Source organism: Pseudopodoces humilis, chromosome 9, assembly GCF_049639895.1.
Source record: "Pseudopodoces humilis isolate 2021_Gansu_Grassland_sample_001 chromosome 9, ASM4963989v1, whole genome shotgun sequence".
Classification (NCBI taxonomy): Eukaryota; Metazoa; Chordata; class Aves; order Passeriformes; family Paridae; genus Pseudopodoces; species Pseudopodoces humilis.
In genome coordinates this window covers 32,053,205-32,074,305 of record NC_142208.1, presented here as the reverse complement: position 1 = coordinate 32,074,305, position 21,101 = coordinate 32,053,205, and the positions used below count along the sequence as shown (strand labels likewise).

At 39.6% G+C, this 21,101-nt stretch overlaps 1 protein-coding gene across 7 annotated transcripts in view; it reads right to left on the bottom strand.

The window, feature by feature from the left end:
• PLEKHA1 (pleckstrin homology domain containing A1) overlaps window positions 1–19,943 on the bottom strand; it is a 30,359-nt gene extending 10,416 nt beyond the window's left edge. For 3 of the 7 annotated variants that reach the window (XM_014250316.2, XM_014250317.2, XM_005520809.3), the window contains exons 1-6: window positions 19,818–19,943; window positions 6,329–6,489; window positions 4,901–4,957; window positions 4,111–4,156; window positions 2,598–2,695; window positions 98–229 (exon numbers count right to left, since the gene is read on the bottom strand). In XM_014250316.2, the coding sequence (XP_014105791.1) occupies window positions 98–229; window positions 2,598–2,695; window positions 4,111–4,156; window positions 4,901–4,957; window positions 6,329–6,469 (474 nt within the window). In that variant the 5' untranslated portion in view covers window positions 6,470–6,489; window positions 19,818–19,943. Of the gene's footprint in view, window positions 1–97; window positions 230–2,597; window positions 2,696–4,110; window positions 4,157–4,900; window positions 4,958–6,328; window positions 6,490–17,521; window positions 17,626–19,589; window positions 19,786–19,817 lie in introns of those variants that run through there. The other 4 variants (XM_088059318.1, XM_014250315.2, XM_088059319.1 and 1 more) reach the window with 4 other exon arrangements.
• Window positions 19,944–21,101: the final 1,158 nt, after the last annotated feature.

The following is a 21,101-nucleotide window of genomic DNA, read 5'->3' as shown; positions in this document are numbered from 1 at the left end:
AATGTGAATAAAAAGTGCAGATGGAAGTACAGCTTTGTGTGTCAAATAACTGGTTTGGAGTTGTTGTTGTTGCTATTATTATCATTATTATTATTACCTGGGTGGGTGTAATGATGGGAACACCACCAACAATTTCTGTCCTGTAAGAGACTTGCTTCTTTCCACCTGGGCTTTCAGCTTGACGATTTGCATTATCCATTTGGCAGAGAGGATCAGACTGCTTTGGTACCTGCAGTTGGGATGTGAGAACTGACATCAGTTTCATGAAAAAAACCCTTAAGCATTACTCAAGAATTTTCAGGCATTTTCAGCAGGATTTAAAAATGGTCACTAATTGTAAAAGGCTAAAAATGGCTTACACAAAAATTTATTGCAATGACTATGCTTTAATGTTCAAGAGAAAAGTGGTGCCAATAACGACATTTTAGTGGATGAAATCAGTTGCAAGCATTGCCATAAAGTTCTCCACTTAATCTTCAAGAAGCACTGCTAATTTATAGAACTGGTTCTTTATTTTTCAGCTGCTTTCAGTATTAGTAAGAAAGTGGAGATGCCCCAGTGCCTGCAAAGCCAGCACAGCAAGGCCATAAACACTGGGACTTTGGTCACAGCAGGTGTCTGACCAGTGTGACACTTGTCCCCACATGTACTTGGCATGAAGATTGTGTTACTGCCCCCATTAATCATACACATATTGCTAAATTCTGTCCAAAATGATCATGTCTACCTAACTATCAGTAACTATTTGATATTTCTCTCAAATGTGAAACTAAAGCATCAAAACTGCACAGGAATTTGATTTCCCTGTAAGTGTTTTGATCTAAAATGTTTACTCAGTTTTCTGAGTAAACTTTTTTAATCTAAGAAATGCACTGACTACAAGACCTTTTTCATTTCTAATCCCCTTCACCTCTATTATTAATATAGCAAATCTGAAGTGACTTCAACAAGAAGAGATCAAGTCTCACACCCAAATACCTCACCCAGCAACCTACTGGGTATTTACAGAAGGCATCCAAACTCCTTCAGAAAGAAGGATACACAGATTGTCCATCCAAGACTGTGACACATTCAAAACTTGGAATTGAACTGATCTAGACAAGAAACCAAAGCTACTCTATATTTGTGATTCAAGTTCCTGTACCCAGGAGTGCTTATTTTATGAAATGCTGCCTGCAGAGAGGTACAGACAGTGCTGAGAGCAGATGTCAGCCTAGGACAGTGTCCTGCTGGCCACCCCTTTGCCAGTGACTCCATCCCCAGCCAAGTCCAGCACTGAAGAATAAGACACTCATGAGCCTCAGCCTTTCAAAAGCTGGAGCTCTTGGCAAATGCTTCAGCTGTCACAAATTCCTGCTGAAAATGCTGCAGAGCAAGCCCACAACCACCTCCTCACCTGAAGGCATTTTCAAGCAGCTCTCAAAAACGGGTACACAGTGTGCTAGGCTGCAGAGGTTCACAGTTATTCTGGCATTATCAGCCCGCAAGAGGACTAAAACATGCAATGAATCTTGGAGGATTACAAGCTGCAGCAAGTAATGCTCATTTTAAAATTAATAACTGAGTGATTTTAATTATTTGATTCGATAATTGGCCATACTTAATACTGTACTTGAGCTGTGAACAGATGAGTGGTTCAAAGGCTTGTTCCTTCAAAGACAAAACACTAATGATTTCACCAGCCATTTAAAATGTAAGATAAACAGGTGATAAACAGCATTCACTCTAAATTGATGCAATTAATTATTTATTCACTTAATTTCTTCAACTGGAAACAGCTAAGGCCTGATTGTGATGCATCCTCCTTGTGAAAAACCCAAGTGAGAAGGCTTTGTACTTCTGTTTTTTTAAAATTTATTATTAGCAGTAGCATTTTTATAACTCTAAAGAGTGGGTTACATTAAAACAATGCAAAGAAGTCATGTAAACATCCTTAGATAACCCAAAAATGAGAAAGTCACTGACAACAAACACAAATGTGTGCACCCATGCTCAGAACCCCCTCTTTGTCAGGGTGTGCTCTCACAAGTGTTCGCTGCCATCACTTCCCCAAAACTGGAGAAAACAAAACTGTAACTTCTGCCTCCTGAAAAGACTGAGATAACACATGGGGGTTTCTATCATGAGATAACTTGTCCTGGTACAACCCAGAAAAGTCATTTAACATTTACCAGAAGAACCATCAGTGTTTCTTTGCATGAATGCTACTCAAAATCAGGAGAGAGCCTTTGGAGCTTGATCAGTATTTTAGTGATACTTTAAGAAATACCAACTTTTGACAGCAGGTAGAAGTATGTGTATCTTTTCATTACTTGCTAGTGTTGTCTGGATATTTCAAACAACATTAAGTATGCACAATTAATTTTAAATTATTAGAAAAAATCCTATGCTGTAATTAAAAAGACTATCTTTTGTCCCATTCTCAAAAAGTAAGCTAAACTCAAATTTAGGGGGAGTTCTGTACAGTTTCTCCAAGTACTGGAAAGTCAAGCCAAGACTTGTTTGTGGGGATAGAAACTGGAGGCAAAGGTTACATTTAAGCACCTTGAGACAGTCAGCATTTGAAAGCACTGCTAAATATCAACTCAACCACTTACTGTGATTTTGGTAGCTTTGTTCAGAACATTTACCCATTCAACTAGGTCCTGCTGATCATTGGCTTGTAGAAAATATTTTCTCATCCCTGCATTCATAACTGTTAAAAACCATTATGAAAAGTTAACAACAGTGACATTTAAGAGCAAACTTAAAACCGTTACGAAAAGATTTGATTTCAGAAGAAAATTCCATTTGAGGTATTTAAGTGCTCTGCTGTGTTTCATTTCAGAAAGTCATCTTAAGACACATAAATCCACTTGATTCCTTTATTCTAACATAATAGTAATTTAAACTTTCCACTTAAATGACATCATACAAACTTCAAAAAATTATTTTTCTGAAAAAAAAATGAAGTCTTGAATTTTATCAAAATATTCTGCACTTCCATTTCCTCTTTCTCAATTTCCCGAAGCAACAAGTTTTATACCTGGGGACTTCTAAAATTTCTCCTTTTAATCCTCTGCCCAGAATCTCTAATCCTTTGTGACATTATGAACATGACTATGGTCACTGATTTACTTTTTTAATTTTTTTAATTGCTGGAAAAAGCCAAATTAATTACTAAGTGTATGATGCACAGGACCAAACAACTTTAAGACAGCTATAACACAAATTGTATTTTACTTTAATGACTTGGCAGAGGAACATATTTTAAAGAGTTATATCCCCACATCACAACATCTGGCATCCTTTATCCAAAAAGGACAAGCGGATTTCAGTGTAACAGAGAAAAAAAATAAAAATCACAGCTTACTCTTGAAATAGATTTTAAGGTGAACAGTGATTAAAGCCATCTGAATATAAAGACAATAAATTTATATTTTTCCTCCACAAAGTATGAAAAACTTCAATAAATTAGAGATATTGAAGCCAGCATCTTGGATCATTAAGGTGTTTTAGAGCTGGCCCACAGACAGGAGAAACTTTACAAGTGCTGAGGACAAAGCCCTCCACAGATGTGCAGAGGAATCTGTAGTTGGCACTGAACTGACACACTAGGTACTTGCCTAAAACCAGGAGGAGCTTTAGGATTACCTTAAACTTCAGTAAATTTTAAACAAATTTAAACCTAGAAGGCATCCGAAGAAGTTTTTTTTTGTGCAGCAACAGAAGCTGAAATTTGGCTTAAGAGCATTGGCTGACAGTATTTTTAGATCAATTAAATCAACTCTTTTATCAGTAAAAGATTTCAATAGTTAAGCTCTTGTCTTCCCAGCTGACAGGCAGGCCATCTTTCTGAAAACAACTTTCATGGCTTATTAATGCCTCAAAAATTTCAGACATCTGAAAAAACAGCTCTCATCTACTCCGCATTAAGCTGTAATGTGAAAAAACACAAGAACACCTTATGAGGAAGCCAACATCTCCATCATACTAAAGCAGAAAGTGAATATAAGCTACTTTTTAAACACTACCAGCTGTAGCTGGTACCAGAACTGCAGAACATTACCTTTGTTCAGAAATAAATTTCTGAAGAAGGCACTTGATGCACACAGCAGATGCCAAACTTACCAAAACAGAACTCTGCCTTTGGCCTCAGCTTAGTTGCATCGCTAACCTAGAAGGGAAATTAAGATTATAAATGTCAAAAAATACACATCAGATATCACAAATTTTATTCTCTTTCAACTGGGCAACTTCAAAGATTAGCAGCACAGCAAGGTGGTTAGGCACAATGAGAAAGAGAATTAAAAACAAACATGAAAGACGAACAAGGAAGGTGGGAAGATACAGTATTGACAACAAAAAATGCAAGGGAAGAATGAGAAATGAGCAGAAAGACAAGAAAAGGTCAAGTATTTTTTTCCATTTATTTATTAATGCAGTATCTGCTACAAATTTAACCACAGAAACTATTTTAGTTCACAGTTCCCCTTCAGGCATATTTAGAACTAACTGTATGCACAGCATAAGGAACTAGATATTTTTCAGAAATTTTTCTGTCCTGTCTATTAAAAGTCATTATTACTTGCAAGGTATCACATCCCAAAGACATCTTCCCCCTCATAAATGGCCTGTCTTTTCTCCAAGACTAATGGGAATTCAAATACTCAAAGAACTGAAATGTCAATTTTATGAGCACAAAGAGCTGCTGTTTGAAATCACAAAGCAAACTGAGACAACACAGTAATTAATCTGTTCTTATTTTAATCTCAACCTACTGAAGTGTTTTAACACTTTTCTAATTCAGGAGTATCACAGAAGCAAAATGATTAAGTAGCATTTAAATCTGTCTGAAGTTGAGGCCCTTGGTAGTTACCACCAAGAACTTAATGAGTGTCTCACATATTAATTATCTTACCTTTGAAATATAGGTAAGTTTAATGACCCCAACAGGTGGAGATCCAGAGGGAAGATTCTGAAACAAATGACATATGTTACAAAGTGAAACTAGTTTATTTTCATGCCACAGTCAGTGTTTATGCATAAAAAGCAAGTAAATCCACAAAAAAAAAGAAAATCCTACATATTTTTATAGACAATGCACAATGTATGCTTGAAACAGGATCTAAACTACTTGTTTATTATACACACATCTGTTAACTAAAAACAGAAAGACTGCTAGAAACAATATAAATAGTAATTGTTTCAGAGGTTTATGTATTTCACTAGAGGAAAAAGGATTCTTGTGGGTCTGCATCCAGGAAATCCGGAAAGAATACTTTTTCCTTAACAGATGTTGGAGTCTCATGTACTTTGACCAGGGCAGGCGGAAGGGACAAGAAGTGACATTCATCTATTATGTCAGACACTTCAAAGGCCATCTCACATATTTTCCAATCACTTCAGGGATTCAGAAAGGCCTTCAAATAGTTATAAAAACTCTGCAGTTCTTCAAAATTACAGCAGTGGAAGAAAAGAAGTTTCAATTTGCCTCTTGCAAGAAACCCTTTCATTTGCACATGTAAAATAAAAGGCCTAACCTAGGCCATTTGCACTGCAAATATCATTAAGTCTTAAAACTTCTGAGGAACTGCAATTTCTACAGCACTGTAAGATTTTGTCCACATGCCCTGAATTGCTTCTTTTCACTCATCAAGATCAAATGTTTGAAGTCTGTCTTACTTGCAGAAATTATTTTTCTCCTCAGTGAGAACTGCTAAATGCTTCAGTCACAAGTCACATCCATCGAGCTGCACTTCATTTACATTTTGTTTATGCTGGTTCCTTTGAACAGCAGACTCATGCTTTTTAACTCTGCTGCTTCTGGCAGAAGGGTACATGGATATTCTTCTGGCAGGCAGTTGTCAGCTGACCTGGATCCTACGCTCTCACTGTCTCTGTGCCCAAACCTTGAGCAATTATCTGTTCTTCCCTCTGCTAGAAAACACAGGGATGCAGGAACATTGTAAAAGTAGCTTTTATCTAAAGGCTGCTCTCCATCACAGTGGATGCAAGCTGTCCTCACACATACACCATCCAAGCTAGACTGCAACTGCAGGGTTCATTAAAAATTGCTTTTCAATGACTGATTCTGTTGAGGGGAAGGAGTATGTAATGCAAGGAAAACCACACATTGCCACATAAGGTTAAAGGTGAATTAAACACTGGGGTGTGTGATTTGGCTCATCTGGTTACATTAAACTGATTTACAATTATTTCACTTATGTCAATTTTTTTTCCCCCCAGTTTCCAGGTCCATAACACTAAACCCCACTTTTCTTTTGCAAATTGGTTAGAAAATCCAAAATTGAGAAAAAACAGGAAACTCCTGCCAGGAACACCTCACCTGTGGGTTATCCATGTACCACACCAGGCTGTCCTCTCGTGTGTCCAGGATGAAGTACCGCCGCAGGAATTTCCCACTATTCTCATTTTCCTCAATGTCTAGGAAACCACAGATGCGATTCTGGCGATCCACATAAGGCATTTCTGACCCTGGACATCACACTGCATAACAAAAAAGCACAGGAGGTAAGTAAAGTTCCTTGTTGCTAATTTCAAGACTGCTCTGTGCCTACCCATGACATTTGGAGCTGTTTCAATTGGTAGTTTAAAGAAGTTTCTACGGAAGGGTAAGTGAAGCATAGCTGCTCCCCACAGCACCACCACTGGATTTTCAGATAGGACTTTCTGAAGCATGTATTTAGCAGATCTAAAAGCCTTAGAGTAAAGTTACAAGTGGCAAGCAGCAGATGAGCATCAAGACTAACTTTTACAAGATCACCGAAAAATCAAGGTTCTCCTTCACAACATGCCCAAAATTGAGACAGCAGTGGGGTTACACTTCCTCCTTTGACATTGTCTCTCGTGGCCAAGAAAGAATCTCTGTCAGGAGCTCAACTGCCCAACATAATTTTTCATATCTTCCTTAGGCAAAGTGCAATAAAAAAGCTTTTAGAAACATTGTTCACATTTTTCCTCTCTCCTACAAAAAGCACTTCTCCTCTGTGTCTAAGACATCCTTTCGTTCTTGTACATTAAACAGGAAAAATGAAGCTGTATGTGCACCAACAGATGTGAGCACCCTCTGCTCGTGGTACTGAGGTCTGAGTGCACCAGGCTTTTATTCTGGCTTTTGTTCTGGGGTGAGTTTGGGGCCCGTTTCTTTTTTTTGCTTTTTTAGTTTGTTTTGCTTTAAAAAATTAAAAGCTCCATTGTGCCCACCTATTACCATTTTACCATTCACCTTTTATGGCTCTGCCTTACTGCAGACTATCACGGGTTTTGCTTCCTTTTATTTTACAGGACAGTCATTTTACTTTAAAAGCCAGCCTTGTAAGATCAAAGATAAATTTGCATACTCATCTAAAAATGATAAAAATCAGGTTGATGCCAATCTTTCCCAGGGCAGGAAAGAAATGATTCAGTCTTCACATTTTGCTACAAAATTCAGAAATAGTACAGATCCAAAAATACTAATGTAAGAGAGAGAAGGTTGAAGCACTTCACATTTTTCATAATTTCCAACTTTTCCAGCTTTAACTGTGTAATATGCAAGTTTCACTTTAGTATTTCTTTAAATTCTTTATCTTTAATACTTTCTTAAGGTTACTTGATTAAAATACATTTACATACACACACAATGAGACAGACACCTGATAATTATTTGTAGTTACCTACTGATATACCACACCAAAACATGAGACAGTTTTTCAGGTGCTGTTTTGGGGACAGAATCTGTTTATTTTAAGGACTCAGATACCTACATTTTTGGGGGGATCAATATACAAACATGTAAATGTATAATTGTATTTACAGCTGTAATTTTATAAGACTAATTAGAACACAAGCAAATTTCTGACTCAATCACTTCGAGAAAAAGTTTTTTAAAAGTCTATCACCAGCAACAATGGTTTAAATATGCAAAGGTTTATTCTTCAATAAAGTAAGAAAATTTACTAAGGTAATCTAAATTTTCTTGGTGTGTTCCTCACAATTTAAATATCACAGATCTAAGTCAAATTCTGTAACCAAGTTATAGTTATAAACACTTGAGCACTCAGGGCAATATCATTATTTTAACAAACATTCAACAGTAATTCAATTGAGGCTCTTGGGAACACTTCACACTGAAGCAACATCTCCCTATAAACACATCTGAGGGCAAGCTCAAGGGTAGCTCTTCTTTAAATTACACCTCTGATCTGGCAGAACTTGACATCACACCTTGTTTGCATTTAAATGAAATAAAAATTATCAGTATTTATCAGCATTGCCCTAATTTGTGCCAGGTGGTACCTCAACAAAATCATCCAGCATTTCCAGGACACCTTTTAGGCTTCCTATCAACAGTTTATGAAGCCCAGAAAAGCCCTGTGCCTAAAAAAAAAAGCAAATATTGGTGGCTGGTTTCCTGTCTGAGCAGACTTAAAGCTGTGTTCTCCGCAGATGTGAAGAAAATGAAACAAGGAAAACTTGTTTTTGAAACAAGATACGGATTGATTAACAATCCTTGAATAAAACCAACTGAATTTTCAAAGCACTTTCCCCCTATAAGAGAATCTATGTTTCAGAAAACCTTTCAAGGAAAATGAAAGGAGGATGCTCATAATGCTCCATTATGAACACACAATTAGCTAAAGCTGAACTACTCCAATACTTGAAATTTGTTTTCCAGGGCAAAAGACAAAACTCAGAAGCTTTTTCTTATTTGTCAGTAAACCAAATCTTAAAGAAGAAAACCCCTAACCTAAATTAATAAATATTTTCTATTTCAAAATATTACCAGCTAACTTCTAACTTACAAAATGATACTATTTGCATCTATTCTGTTCTCTAATGAAAATACAGCATAAACTAACACTAATGTAAAAATGTAAATTGTGTAACTGCTGCTTTCTTCACATTAGTTTAAAATTTCCTCATGGGATTACAGACCTCTACCAGACTGATGATCTTAAAGAATAAGAGACAAAAAAAAAAACCCTTTTGACTTTTTCATAAATTTAAATCTAACACAATATCATGCAACTATTTTCCATTTTTAAAAGCCTGCTTCCACACTTAACACTTTGGCAAGATTCCCCTATAAATTAATAGCAATTCTATTCAATCTTCATTAATGTACCACAATTTACAATGTGCATTATAAAAAAAAAAAATCTATTTGCGCCTTTCTTCCAGTTACTAAAGGGACTGAACACATGACAAAGCCACCACCATGATCCCCCTCCTGACAACTCTAGACAGACTAAAAAAAAACTGATGGAATTGCCATGATTCATACAAAGAACTGCAGAACTCTAATTCCTCAGAGCAGGAAATCTGGCTGGAAGACCAGCAGCCTAAGAATTCATCAGAACTTCAACTTTAAAATGTCTTCAGAATACAGATCATGCCTTGCATGGATGAGATTTTTCATTAAATTATTTGAAGCAATTATGAAACAAAAAACTCCAAGTCTGTACATTTTAAAGCATTATTACATGCACCCTTAGTTGTTTTCTGCAGCACGCAACAGTGCATTAAATCTTCCAGAATCAAGCATTATAAAAAGATTATGAGCACTTAGAAAGGCTGAAGGCATCAAATAAAGCTTCATTTTATTTTGCCTTCCCTCTCTGCAGCGGAGATCTGGGTCACTGACATAGTGCTACTTCAAGAAAAATGTCCCTGTGGCCCATTTCCTCCTGGTTCCTGCCATGATCCTCCAGAAACAAAGATGTTCTTAAAAACCCATTTTGTGGTGTATAGTAACACTCTGAAAGAACTGCCAGCTCCTTAAAATTCTTTCCTGGAGGGTAGAGTTATAATCTAAACAGGAGGTGTCACTTATTTTTGAAGCCTTACATCCCTCTTTCCAGCAGCAGGGTACTAATTTAGGAGGTCCATACCTCATCAGCCCAGCTTCTCTCAGATTTCCCCTCTCCCCGCTCTTCTCCTCTGAGGTACAACACACACCGACCGACATTCCCCAACATTTATATCCCACACAGAGCTGTCTGGCCTCCTGGGCACCACTATAAATAAAAATCCCAGATCACCTTCCCCAGTCTCACTGTAAATGCATGACTGCACAAGCAGGACCTGCAGAGGCACACGAGCGTCTCCTTTTCACCATTTATAACATACGGCTTAAACTCTCCCACATTAATTCCTATTTTTAGTTTCCCACCAGCACCTGCTCTTGAGTTCACCTCCATTACAGACTGGCTGCAGCTTTTGTATCTTCAAGTACAAAGTCTAGACAAGACTGAAGTGAGGTGCCAGATAACGTTTCTATGGGCCAATCTCTCCTTTGACTTCATTTCCACGGGTAGGTACAAACCACGCACCACTGGCTGACTAAAGTAAGTGGAATTTTGTCTTTATAAAATGACCATGCAATACACTTTGCACTATCACAGGAGAGCATGATTAAGAAATACAAGGAGAGCACTTAAAATACTTCTTTATTTTACATGTCTTTTCCCCAAGGTTTGGGTATATTTTATTACATGTATTTCTTTAATTTAGAGGAACGCTTCTACTTCCTGCTCTTTAACATTTGGAACTTTGGATTTAACTTACCCCAGGAGATGGCTTTGGGGTTCTTTTTCTATCAGCTAAGAAGATTAAGAAACATGCATTACCTACTTACTCATCCCTATGAAATGAAGAACAACATTCATACACCTCCACTTGATAAATATAAAATGATGCCATGAGTCATGCCCATCCCTCCTCCCCACCTCCCTTTTTAAGCTCTGCTGTTTACAGCAGCTCCAGCACCACAAAGGGAAGGTAAAGCAGCATCCCCAGCGATCTCCAGTCTTTCCTGCAGTTCCAGGGACAGCTTAATTAGTGAGGGCTCCTGGCTTTTGCCTAGTCAATTAGTCGCAGCTTCCTGCTGTAAATCAGCTGCTCTCCAGCTGGTCATCTCTTTTAGTGACCATTTACTGCCTCCCGAGGGGAAGGGATGAGTTCAGACGGTCCCCGCTTATCCCCTGAAGAGCACGGCAGTGAAAGCTTTCCTTCTTCTGTACATCCACAACAAGGAAAGGGAGCAGGGAGGGGGAAATTCCAACCCTAAGACAAGCTCAAAGCAGCCTCTGAAAACAAGTCACATAAATCTTCCAAAGACAAAACCAAGAGTTCAAACCTCTTTTTATTTCCTTGAAAACCTTCCAGCACAGGCAGTCCACCAGAGAGATAACTTCTGCTATGAGACAATACTGTAAATCCCTGCTCACCTTTCATCCAACTTCCAAAGTACCAAAAACATAACAAAAACCCCCCACAAACAACTAATCCAGGACCTGGAGAGGTGACTCAGCTGCAATACGTTTGACGACAAAAGATAATTCAGAACTGATGGATTTAAAATTACAAGCCCAGCTTTTTAATTTCCCAAAGACCCTGCACTGCCTCGTTTTTGTTCTCATTTTTCCAATGGAGACATTGGATACTTCTGTTAATAGGACAGACATGACTTTGATTTGCCAGCAGCCTATGACACTATGATCAACTTTTTAGCTACATCTAAAAATGAGAACTGGAAGCCTCCAGGATACACTGCCCCCTAAATTCAGACTCCCTTTCTAAAGTAGTCAAAAAGAAGGAAAAAACAGCTCCAAAAGGCCAGTATTCACCTCGAAAAAAACATTCCTAAGCAGAAATCAATTTTCAAATTTAAAAGCCTTTAGTACAAGTGGTATTGACCTCTCCTAACCCTGACATAACCCTGAGGAGTGCCAGAACATACATCCCTCCCCCAGCACCTAATTCAGATTCCAAGAAGACCACAATATAGAAAAACCATCGTTGCACTGATGAATCATCTAAGAAAACCAGCAGCCTTATCTTGAACTTGAGTCTTACCCAGTCGTGATTCTGTGTACAAAATGCTGATCTGCTGTTTTCCAGGAACACTTGTTAAATCAGGGCAAGCCAACCACTCCCATCTTTTCCAGTGTACCTCAGCAAGTCAAATGAGTAATTTTATTTAATACTATCCTGTGATGTTACTTTCACTTCAGAAAAAAAAATAAAATCAGTATGTTCTAAGTGAAATTTGGAGTTCCACAGAAAATGTTCTGAAGTTACCTGAATCCATCATTCCCCAGCCTATTTCAAATACTGATCTACAAGTCCCACCATGGAACAGAGCGGCACTTCCTCAAAAACTACTGCAGAAATTTGTCTAAGTGATGTTTCCTGTTCTTAACTGAACTGTTTTTCTCCATTTTAAGATACTTGCAATAGCAACCAAAGGCTTTGGGATATGATGGAATGAGGAAATGCATTGCACAGGATGTAAAACTCCTCTCTATCACTGATCTTTTTAATCAGAACAAAAAAAACCCAAAAAACAACAACCTCACCTATTAATGGCTTTTGCCCAGCTAAAACAATTATTTTAATTGTCCCTCTAAATGCACTAACACAAATAAAAGGAAGCATCCTGTGCCATGAGGCCATTATAAAAAAACACTCCTGAAATTAATCCATTAATAACTTATGAGTGATGACCAGCTTACAAGGCAATGAAGTAAAATAACAAAGCTAAAAGACTGTGATAGAATACGTTTGATAACACCAAATCTTTACAACAGTTAGATGCAATTTTCATCACTTTATATTAAGCCTCTAGATAATGTAGTTACTCAAAATGAGATATAACCAGAGATAAATACAATAAAAGAAAACAAAATACAGTTACTCTAATTTACTTTGACATATATCTCACACAAGCCTCAAACCAAGTTTTTTTAAATGCTTATTAATTTCAGTTACATACTGGTTAAAATCCCTAAAAATGCAAATTCAGAGTTGATTCATATTTACAATTATTTAATTTTTTTAATCAGCCTTTTCAAAATTTTAAATAAGTGCCACCTACAAAACTCCAAATATGACAAATAGGTCATTGTTCTTAAAGATGCTTACATGCTTAGTCTATAGAAAGTGTCCATTCATGACAACCAAAACAAATTAAAAATTAAGCAGAAAATAACCACATTATTTATTAGAATTACTTATTATTACCAGTTAGTCATTAGAAAAAACCCTGTTTAATTTCAACAATAAACTAATAACTGTTTCATCCAGGCCAACCACTCCAAGCACTTGAATTCCATACACTCCCAGCTATTTCAAATCCCCACCTGAATCAAACTATAAATCCTGGTGGAGCTTATTTGACTTTAGGAAGTCCAAATACAAAGAGAAGGTGAGGCTGGTTGAATAATGAAGTTTGCCATTTTTGAGCCAGTCTTGCTGATTTTCACTCTGAATCCTGGGTAAAAACTCAGCAGTACAAATAAACACAGACCTTCCTGGGAAGTACGTAAGAAATGGAAAGGCCAGCTGCTTAGGAAATTAGCAGTATCTTCAGTTTTCACAGAATACTCTTATGTTGTTAAAGAAAGGGCTGTAAATAACTGATTTTTCAGTTCATTTCAATATCAAGTAATGAAAATAATATGATCAGATATAAAAAGATATAAAAAGATTTTTTACAGATATAAAAAGATTTAATGAAATCAAAGTACACAAAGCCAGTAACTGATTATCAATTTTGATTTTGTAGATCTAATTTAGCAAATTCAATACAGAATAAAGAAAAATGCAATGGTGCACCTACATTAAAACTTTGTAAAGGAAAAAAAAATCATTGCTGTTCAATTTTCACCTCATTTATTTTAATATTTACAGTACAGACCATGTTTATTTCATTGTATAATCCACTATGTGGGCCAAAATTCCCTCTACTGCAAAGATTTGGTATTTCCTCCAGAATCCAGCTCACTTATCAGTTATATCAGCACTACACAAGGATTGCCAGAGATTAGGACTAATCTCAGAGCTCTTCAATAAGTGCAAGTGTAGTGAAAGCTCTTTAGGAAGAACAGGGCTTTGTCTGTCTCATCTAAGAGAACCAATGCACATTTACAGAACACGCCAGCTCCTGTTCACTAAGGTGGGAGGGAAAAAATAATCTTCCATCAAATGGCAAAGTTTTTGGGACATTATCCTCCCCCTCCCTTTTTTATACACCTTAAATTCAGAAAATCAAACCCCACTCTGGCATATTTAATAGAAGTCTCGCCCGACACAGAGGTAAACCCCACAAAGTGAAAGCTGCTCTGCAGTGCCAGGTTTTGTAGCACAGCACCAGCACCCTAACACTTCACTCGCTGTAACTTCTCACAGAATCCATTTCCAGCAGCCCTCCTCCTTGGAAGCAAGCCATGAGCACAGGGAATTGTCCTCATGGCAGGTATAGCCCATCCTGCCTGTGCCTCACCTTCCTCCTCATTTGTGGGATGACACAAATAGCAGTTACTGCCCAGCTGCTGCTCTGCCCTAACAAAGGTGTTTCTCAAAACCTCAGTTGTGGCATGTAGGGAGAATAAAGCCCCTCCACTCACAAAATAATCCCAAAAGTACCAGGCATGCTCCTGGCATTTTGTGGGATTGCTGTCTGACCTACACACAATGAGGCAGAAACACTCCAGAAGTCTCAAGTCCTGTGTACATCCAGCAAGCCTGGAAATCCTCGATGTACCATGAGGATGGTTTTCAACACTCTGTACCGCTGCCTTCCACAGAAAGCACCTCCTGAAGGAATCATGTTCCTCCACCCAAAAATCAGGGCACCAGCACAAAGTATAGATAAATTACAGCATCTACAGTGAACCTGATTTAAGAGAGAAACAAAAGAAAAAGATTAATGATAAAAAATTCAAGATAACCAAACCCTGAAGCCCTGAATCAGCAGACACACTTTTAACATCCTTTAATTTACCCAACCTTCCAGCACTGCTGCACACACAGGCAAAGTCTACCAGATATAGGAATAACTTGCCAGCTGAATTATTAGCCCAGCCTAAGTTCCCACTTGTCATTCTCAGCCTCCCTAAAGAGTTAACCAACATATTGAACAACATCTTTTGAAGTGCAGTTTTAAGAGGACTGCTCACTCTTACAACAAACCTGGCATGTAACTGTTTTAGTGCTTAACAGAAGAACACTTAATTAAGTCACTAGTCTGAACAAGTTCCAACACATTTTCTTGGACACGGGATGTAAATGTGCTGGGTACCAAAGCACCCAGGGAGAACATACACATCAAAACAATTACATATTAAATGAATTAATTTATCACCTATCTGTCAGTATACAGAGACTCTTCCTGGGAGTGCTGACTCTCAACAACAAAAACATGTTTGTAAAGCTTGATAATTGCTGTCTACATTTTCAATTTATAGCAATGACAGTGCCCTATTTTTACCAGAAAGATTTTAAATCCAAAATACTTTTAACTCTATAACATTACCAAAGACACTGTGCATTAGAGGTGGCTGCAAATTCTTTTTCCCTTTGGGTGAGTGGAGAAGTAGAAAAGCTCAACCCCTTTCACATGAAAAGTCAGTAAATCAGGCCAAATTTAAGAGATTCTGCTTACCATGCAAGCAAAACAAATGAGCTAAATTGGTATCTAAAACATCTGGATGCAATGGCTAGCTAGAATTAAAAGCATCTTCCAAAGAAGAGAACAGCCAACAAAGGAACAGAGAGAGCTTTGCTACTGTCCCCAGTGTGGCAGAACCATAACATAAAAGATTTACATGTTTGTGTGGGTATTTTAAGCATTGTTTTAAAATTCTGTTAAACAAGGCCATGCAGTGCTCCTTAAAGTTTTAAGGACTTGCTTTCTCTGACACTAGAGATTTCCAGCCAAAACCTTTTTTTCCGCTGTATTTTTCTGGTTTTCCTCCTCCTGCCTGGAGCTTACCCCTAGTTTTTTAACTTAGGCAGTGTCTTCAGCCTCTCCCTCCCAGCACTAGGGAGCTCTGTGCCCCACATCAGCACCGCCCCTGGCCACATCCAACCTGACATACCCTGAACACTCCTGTGATGCAGAGCTGCTGCTGCTCAGCACTCCCACTACAAGAATGGAGGGACACAGATGCAGCTTGTCCCAGGCCACACAGGAAGCTTTTTGGCAACACAGTGAGCTGAACCTGTTTCCCAAGTCCTAGAGCAGCAACCTCACTATTGAACCACCTTTCTTCTACATAAAATACCTGAAACTATTCAGATTTTAAGGCAAAGGCATATGTTCAAACCTGAAAACTGTTTAAACTGTTGAATGCCACAAATGTCTACCAGACCTGCAACTCCCTACTTGTGCAGATAACATCTGTTAAGAGTAAGTGGCTCATACAGTTCTGCATCAGAAAGCTTATTAAGTTCCTTCTCCAAGATTAAAGAAACACCTACACATTCTAGATGCTTCTGCAAGTCCCTGGAGGGAGAAAATGCTGCTTAGTGCTGAGACAATGAACCAGCTTCCTTCCTCAACAGCAACAAAACCCTGCTGCTTTACCTAGCACTGAGAGGAAAGTGTTATTTATAGAATTGAGCCCTATACCAACACGTATCTAAATATTTCTCACAGTTAGGGTACAGCATGTATCAAGATGACCTCAGACCTATATATTTTCAATGTCCTAATTTGAAAGATCGGTGTAAGAGCAGAAAAGAATTTGAAGCAGCTCAGCCATACCCCCCATTCCAATTCATTTCAGTGAGTCTCTGCACTGAAGTATAACTTCAAAACCTGAACCATTCTTGTCACTCAGACCTCTTCAGCAGGCAACTTTTTAAACGCCGCTACATTATTTTCATATGACAAATAAGCTCACTAGGATTATGATATTTAGGTTTCTTATATAATTTTATAAATCATTGACAGCAATGCTTCTAGCTACATCTCATTGCATTTAGTTTCAAAACCAAGAGAATACATGCACTGACTGTTGTGTTTCTTTATATAATTTACTGGTGACTTCTTAAGCACTTGTTCCTGTAACACTGTAAAAATTTGTTATGCTAAAGCCAGTTACCTAAATTTGGCACTGAAATAACTTACTATCCTGTATTTTCATGCAATTATACAAAGCTGCACAAAGCTTCACTTGGCTCCAAACCCCAGTAATAATTTTCTAAGATAGTTCCTATTGTTTATAATTATTGGTGAAAAAAAAACCAACAAACTGCCAAAACCCATCTTGCAAGACAGATACATGCTCTCATATCACAAGCTATTGTTTGTCTAAACACTGATGTAGAGCTGGATACATCCAAAAGCACAGCAGAACATGCAAGGAAAATATTAGAACATGTACTCGCTCCCCAACACTGCTGGTTTGCTGCACTTTGGAGGAACTGTATTTTCTATGATAACTGTCAGCTTAAATAACCAGGAACAGTCAGTAATAAAGACATCGATGGAATTCTAAATCTACTAAAATAGATTAAGAATTTTGCAGGCCTGGCAGTTTGGGCTACATCCAACACTGCACTGGAGACTGTGTTACAAGCAGAGATCTGTTCTCATTTCAGTAATGTCCTCAAGTTCTTTCTAATCTGTTACAGTCAATAAAAACTGACTTCTGCACTTCCTCTCTTCTACACCAACTCTCTGACAAGCAGTCAGCCTTTATTTGAGCTGAGATAGCTCTGCTGCCTTCTGAAACAAGCCCCCAGCTACCTGGAAAAAGCAAGGCCTTTTCCTGCGTTCAGGTCTCTTCCTCATGCACATGCCTTCTGTATTCCCCATGTGTGTGTCTGTCTTCTGTCACTCAGCCACTACTCCTGAGGAAAAATAAATACAGGAGGAGGGAAAGCATGAAGAGGCTGCCTATTTTCTTTATACAATGATTCTTCTTTGCCTACTCTCTAAATTCTGTGAAAGCATCTGCTCCTCTGAAACATCTCAGCACTTCCCTACACCTGCCAGTGACCCACTGTGCATCTTTTGCTTTAATTTCACCCTTAAAATGCAGAGCTGTGCAACGAACATGAGGCCAAATGTAGTTTAAATGAAGAGAAATAGCTAAAGAAAATAGATGTCTTTAGGATTTATGAACTTGGAATTAAATCTTCTACACTCGCAAAATCAAATCACAACGTTTGAGAACAGCAAATAGAACTCAACGAGTCACACAAAGGTTTATATTTTATGCAAAGCTGACTCCAGCAGTGTAGTGATATCCAGGACACATAAAACCCCCATGTATTATTTCCTGAATTACCACTTTCAGCATCAGAGCTTATCTATCCCTGAATTGAAAGACTCTCCTCCAAATATCAGCCAGGCCCAGCATCTCTCACTACAACAAAGAGATTTCAGCCCACTTTTAACACTTCCTCACGTGACAAACGGGAAAACTGCACTTCTACACTTCTGTGCTTCACAAACCTGACAGTTTCATGTATTGTTACTGGTGTGACTCTCTCAACTAAAAATAGCAAGTAGGAGGAAACAAAACTGAATGGACCTAAAATGCAAGTTCACTGTTCCATAAGACAGAGTAACTCACGAGAGAGCAACCAGTTACCACACACAATTGCAGCTCGGTTAAGATTGTGTTTGTTTCATCAAAATTAAGGCAGTCCAAATTAAAAAAAAACAAAAAACAAGAAACAACAACAACAAAAAAAAACCCCAAAAAACCCAAACAAAAAAACAACAAAAAAAAACACCCCAAAAACAAAACACAAAATCCAACAAATCCTGTTGATTTGATTCAACAGTGAGAAGCTGCTCCTCACACATCATAGGCCCCAAAACCATACAATCAAATATGGCTTTGTCCGGCAGGGTCACGTATGGGATTGGGTAAGGAGAAGACAAAATTTAGAGACATTACAGCCTCTATCAGGAAAGCAAGGAGTTTGTCAGAAGACATCAAAGAAGTTGATGTTGTTCAGCTTGCTCTATGCCTAACAGTCTCTTTAAAAGTACTCTGCTTTGAGAAGAAGGTGAAGAATGGAGAGATGTAGCTCTTAAGAATCTAAAAAAAATTTAAAAATATTCTACCTCTCAGCTTTACTCAGGTAACACCACTCTGTTGATGCCTAATTCAGGTGCTCAGAGTAACAAAGTAATAATATTTCCCCACCTGAAGACTCTTTATTCTGCTTGATTATAAACATGATACACTGCTTAGCGAAAATTAGACATTTTTCTTACATAAGGCCTCAAAGCAGCAGCCTGCCAAAGAGAAAATTGCTGTCCTCTTGATGTTACTTTGCAAACATTTAAGGCAACAACATAATGCCTTTTATGAAGGTCATGCATTAGTTCCTCCCAAGGGAGCTGCACAACACATACAGAATTTAAGTCTGTGTTAAGTTTAGCAGCATGTCAGACGCCCATCTGGAAGTTTACAGGTGATAAAAACTGCGCATATAACTAAGCGGTTACAGTTTAACATTCATTTATAGTCAAGTTATCCATTTAAAGACACTTTGGTTCAGTAAATAACCAGCCCCGGTTACAGCTAACCCAGAACACGGCTCAGAGCGTGCCAACACATCCCTCTGCAAAACTTGTGCCTTCCAAAGCTAAAAACAAACTCTGGCTGTCCCAGCCCCGCTGAGCTCTCCTCGGGACCCCAGAGGCGAGGGAGGCTGCTGGGGGAGCCCGGAGCCGGGCGGGCACCATCCCCGCGGGCTGTGCCCAGGCAGCACCGCTCCCTCCCGGCGTGCTCCCACACCGGCGCGGCGCGGGGAGAGCGGAGCGTGACGAGCAATGAGATCACCTCTTCTCTTACCTCTGGGGCTGTGACAGCGCCCTGCCTGTGCCACCGGGGCACCCCACACCGCGCTGGCCCCGCGGGCAGAGCCCCCCGCGCCGCCGAGCGCCTTCCAGGGAAAACGGAAAGGAAAAAAGGAGGGAGAGGGAGCAGGACAGTGCCCTGCGCGGTCACACACCGGGCAGGCGCGGAAGGAAGGGCATCAGCCAAGGCGGGCCGAGCCCCGCCCCGGGCCGAGGCACTTACTGGAGTGGTGGCAGTGCGGGAGCCCCGTGAGGAGAGCCGGGCGCTCCCCGGGCCCGCTCCCGGCCCCGCGCCCGCACCGGGAACGGGCTGCTCCCGCCGCCTCCGTCCGCACCGCTGGCACCCGCACCGCGCATGCGCCGCCGCGCCACCGCCCGCACCGCCCCGCGGCCTGCTGGGACATGTAGTACAGCGCAGGGGCAGGGGCGCGGCGCGGAGCATTGTGGGAATTGTAGTCCAATTACTGGGATTTTGATCTCGTATTTAATGCGGAGGCCACGGCAGGGAACGAATTGTTACATATCATGAAGACATTTTTCCCTGTGAGGGTGGGGAGGCCCTGGCCCAGAGAAGCTGTGGCTGCCCCTGGATCCCTGGAAGTGCCTAAGGCCAGGCTGGACGGGGCTTGGAGGAAGCTGGGACAGTGGAGGGTGTCCCTGCCCATGGCAGGGGTTGGACTGGATGAGCTTTGAATCCCCTCCAACCCAAACTCTGATTCTGTGAACTGGCATTCACCAGCCACACGATGTTTAACAGATCCTGCGCCTGGGGTAGATCAGCCCGTGGATGTATGGAGAGATTCTGGAATGAGCAATGCCCTGGGAAGGGACCGGGGGTCCTGGCTGATGGCAATTTGAATACGAGTCAGCAGTGCCCTTAGAACACATAGCACAGTTGGCTTCCCTTACTCAAGGACATCCTGGAGCTAACAAGCTGTAAGGATGTAGTAAATCAAGATGTTGATATATCTCTGTGTATACTTTGCTGACGTGGCAAAAAACTCGAGGTCTGTGTATCCCACAGCTGAACTACCCTCACCTGGAGGCTCAGGTGCTGCCTCACAGCCTTTTGCCATCGGTCCTAGTAGCAAATGGCAATTTCCCGTAATGACGTTTAACCAGTTTTACCAGGAAGTTCTTTCTTTTCTAAGCAGATATTAAATTTGTACTGAAAAACTTCGTGTTTTCTGAAATAGCAACACAGATTTTTTTTTCCTTGCTTAAAGCAGTGATATCTCTAATTATGGAAATCATTTGAACTCTGCCGCTGCCTGTAAATGCATCTTTGTTTCAAGCTGGCGTGTAACAACCATACTTCACAGTGAAACAAAAGCTGTAATCAGAGCACAACAATAAAAGCTGAAGTCAGCCACAAACAATGCCGCACCATTCCCATGGCAACTTTTTCCCTATCAAACCCCGGAGAGGTCACACACTCTGCAGCTGCACGAGCCAGAAGCTTTTCAGTTTGGCCTTCATTCACAATTATTCATACAATTTTTTTGGT